Source organism: Neophocaena asiaeorientalis, unplaced genomic scaffold (assembly GCF_003031525.2).
Source record: "Neophocaena asiaeorientalis asiaeorientalis breed wild unplaced genomic scaffold, Neophocaena_asiaeorientalis_V1.1 scaffold194, whole genome shotgun sequence".
NCBI lineage: Eukaryota > Metazoa > Chordata > Mammalia > Artiodactyla > Phocoenidae > Neophocaena > Neophocaena asiaeorientalis.
The window spans coordinates 2,545,667-2,549,157 of record NW_020172638.1 but is presented as its reverse complement, the minus strand read 5'-3'; the positions used below and the strand labels follow the sequence as shown (position 1 = coordinate 2,549,157).

General features: G+C 33.0%; 1 protein-coding gene across 4 annotated transcripts in view; it reads right to left on the bottom strand.

Annotated features, from left to right (window-relative positions):
* The window catches only part of RPS6KA3 (ribosomal protein S6 kinase A3), a 107,350-nt gene that overhangs the window by 39,118 nt on the left and 64,741 nt on the right, over positions 1 to 3,491 (bottom strand). For all 4 annotated transcript variants that reach the window (XM_024739426.1, XM_024739427.1, XM_024739429.1 and 1 more), the window contains 3 exons: positions 2,456 to 2,536; positions 1,624 to 1,703; positions 940 to 1,046 (listed from right to left, as the gene is read on the bottom strand). In XM_024739426.1, coding sequence (XP_024595194.1) covers positions 940 to 1,046; positions 1,624 to 1,703; positions 2,456 to 2,536 — 268 coding nt within the window. The remainder of the gene's footprint in view (positions 1 to 939; positions 1,047 to 1,623; positions 1,704 to 2,455; positions 2,537 to 3,491) is intronic.

Below are 3,491 nucleotides of genomic sequence, written 5' to 3'. Positions count from 1 at the left end.
AAAAAAAAAAGAAAGAAACCATAAAATGAGAAGAAAAAATTCTTATCATGAGAATTGGAAAAGCCCTTCGAAGAATAAAAGTCACAGAAGAAACCACAAAAGGAAAGACTGGTAGATCTGAGAGAAAAATACTTGTGTAGGTTAAAATAACACAAAATTAAAAGATAGGGACTTCCCTGGTGGCGCAGTGGTTAAGAATCCGCCTGCCAATGCAGGGGACATGGGTTCAATCCCTGGTTCAGGAAGATCCCACATGCCTCGAAGCAACTAAGTCCGTGTGCCACAACTACTGAGCCTGCGCTGTAGAGCCTGTGAGCCACAACTACTGAGCCCGAGTGCCACAACTACTGAAGCCCACACGCCTAGAGCCTGTGCTCCACAACAAAGACAAGCCACTGTGATGAGAAGCCCGCACACCGCAATAAAGAGTAGCTCCCACTTGCCACAACTAGGGAAGGCCTGCGTGCAGCAACGAAGACCCAACACAGCCATACATACATATATACATACATACATAATAAAATAATAAAATTAAAAGATAAACTAGAAAAGTGTATTTGCAACATATGTCAAATGGTTAAATTCTTAATTTGTATAGAAAGGTCTCTTACAAATCAATGGGAAAAAAACAACACTCCAAAAGAAAACTGAGCAAAGGCCATGAACAGAAAAATCACACAAAAATACAACTGCCAATAAAGCTATGAGCGTAGATTTCCACTTCATTAAAAATCAAAGAATGCAAATGAAAACAAGGTAATGTTAACAGGTATTTTGATTAACAGATATTTAAAAGTATGAGAACATAAAGGGTTAGCAGAAATGTGAAGCATATGCATTCTAATCCAGTGTTTGTGGTAGTTCTATGATATATTATTTTATATTACCCCCTAAGTAATTATATTACACTGTATTCAACTTAGCAGCATGATTCCTTACTTTTCTGGTTTTAAGTCTCTATAGATTATTCCCAGGCTATGTAGATGGTCTAAAGCAAGCGCAAGTTCAGCCAAGTAGAATTTGACATCTTCTTCTGTGAACATGACCTAAAATAAAATAATAATTTTTCTGTCTTTATTTTCTTTTTGCATTTTTTAAAAGTTCCATCCTACAGTTTAAATATCAAAAAATTATAAATATGCTAATTACACAATTCACTTATGAAAGAAATTTTCAAAAATGACTGAGTTAGTCAACTAATGACTTACTAAATGCTAAATATGCACTGTGGGGAAAATAATTTTACATTTTGTTAAGTAACAACTATATTCAGATTGTGCCATTGTTGCTCCATCACAGTAACGTCTTAGAAATGAAAAATGATCTTTACAATGCAGGTTGAATTTCCACTACTGATTGTTTAAGGATATCTTGTTGTTATATTATTGCTTCTGAAAAAACTATAACTAAAAGAAGCAGGGCAAAAGACAGTTTATCAATTTAAAATCTACTTTCCGAATAAATTCAGAAGTTAGGAAAATAACTCTTTTTGGCTCTGATTCGTCAATGTAAGAATCTTGTGCCACTTGACAAAATACGACAAGCATAATATTGAAATATAACAAAGCTTTAGTTGAAAAAGGATGTGTATAAATAGATTTAAAACAGAGATTAATTATATACCTCTTTGGATAAGCGTGTAAACAAATCTCCTCCCCTGAGAAAGTCCAATATAAGATACAACTTCCCTTCAGTTTGAAAAGCTGAATGAAGAAACGAAAATTTCCATTTAATTCATAGTTTAATTTGGGGGGCTTACATTAGGTCAACTCATTCACAAATGAATACTATTTTAGCAAATTAATGACTACATCATAGATCTAAACTGATTTTTATTTAGAAGTTAACCAATGATTCCTCTTAATTTCCACGTAGAAATGTTAAATGCAGTGTTTCTTATTATGGAACCACTAAAACATGTGTTAGATTTTATTCAGGCAACAGTCTCTCAGGAATACAACAGTTCTAGAACACGTGGTCAATAAGAAAAATTCCCAACAGAAAGGACTTACTTAACCATGAAACAAAATACAAAATACCATGTCACTTAACTACAAAAAAAGGTGGATTGGTTAGCTTTAATTACACAGAATAAGAACATCAGGACGTCGATATTAGGGATCTTTCTTGCTTGTAAGTTAGTCTAACACATATAGACTATAAAATACTGGTACATTATTATTATTATAATTTAAAAATGATTATTATTACCTGTTCCTATGGCTATCACTCAGAAACTATAATGTTTAAAAGAAACACGAAGCTAAATGCAATAAAAGCTTCTAAAATTTATCTAAGAAGTAATGGTTTAATTTCCATGACTTTACTATATGTATCTACTAGACACATACAAATATACACAAATAAATATTTATATTCATTAGTATATCTGAATGCACTCAGGGAGTGGGAGAATGAGGTAAAGGGATGAGATGGCAGGTTGTTCATAACTTACCATAATGCAACTTGACAATAAAAGGATGGTTAACTTCTACCAAGATATCACGCTCCATTTTTGTCCGAACACGGTCTCGAACTATAAAATATTACACATATGGCTATACTGTAATAGCTTCCAGAGACAATCTTTAAAACAAAATCTCTTTGGTGACTATTTTAAATAAAATTTTGCTTATATGTATAAAAGTGTGAATTCCCATATAAATAAAATTACTTATATGTATAAATAAAACTATTCATTACTCTTGAATTTTCAAAATTAATAACTATTGTTTTACTAAATTATGTTACCAGAAGAAATTGTATATATTTATAAAATCTGTGCTTTACATTAAAGAAATACAGAGAACATATTAGATGTTGGCTTTAACATCAGATTTCCAAGTATTTTGATCAGCAACTTTTTAAAAACAAGGCATTCCAATGAAATGTTAAAACACACACAAAAAATGAAATAGTTTTTAACACTTCTCCTTACCAACCTTATCAACTCAATTCAACAAACATTCATTAAGCATCTAAAATATGGGGCAGACATGGTGAAGGACAGATATACTCCAAAAGGTGTATTTTGAGGGAGGCAGGAGAGGAGAGATACTGAGAGGAAGTACTGTGGTGCAGCTGAAAGAGCAAAGGCTTTTTGGAGTTAGAAAAATCTGGATTCGGATCTGTGTCATCTTGAGCAAGTTACTTATTTAAACTCTCTGTGCCTCTATTACACCTCTCATCTATAAAATGAGGATAACACCACTGTGTCTTTGGGGGCTATGTGACCATTTCAGATAAGGTTTGTGTATCGAGAGCCTCGCATATAAGAGATATCCAATTAAATAGTAGTTATAGCACCATGAATATGATAAAGGGATAAAATGATGTATTACCACCAATAAGCAGTACAAGAATTCAGAAAAGGGAAAGATCAGTTTTACTTGCATAGGAAGACTAGAGCAAAGAGGTGGGGTTAGGGACTTTTAGAGTGGAATTTATATGGGCAAGGAGGATTGGACCGAGAGAAGAAAAGTCCAGGTATC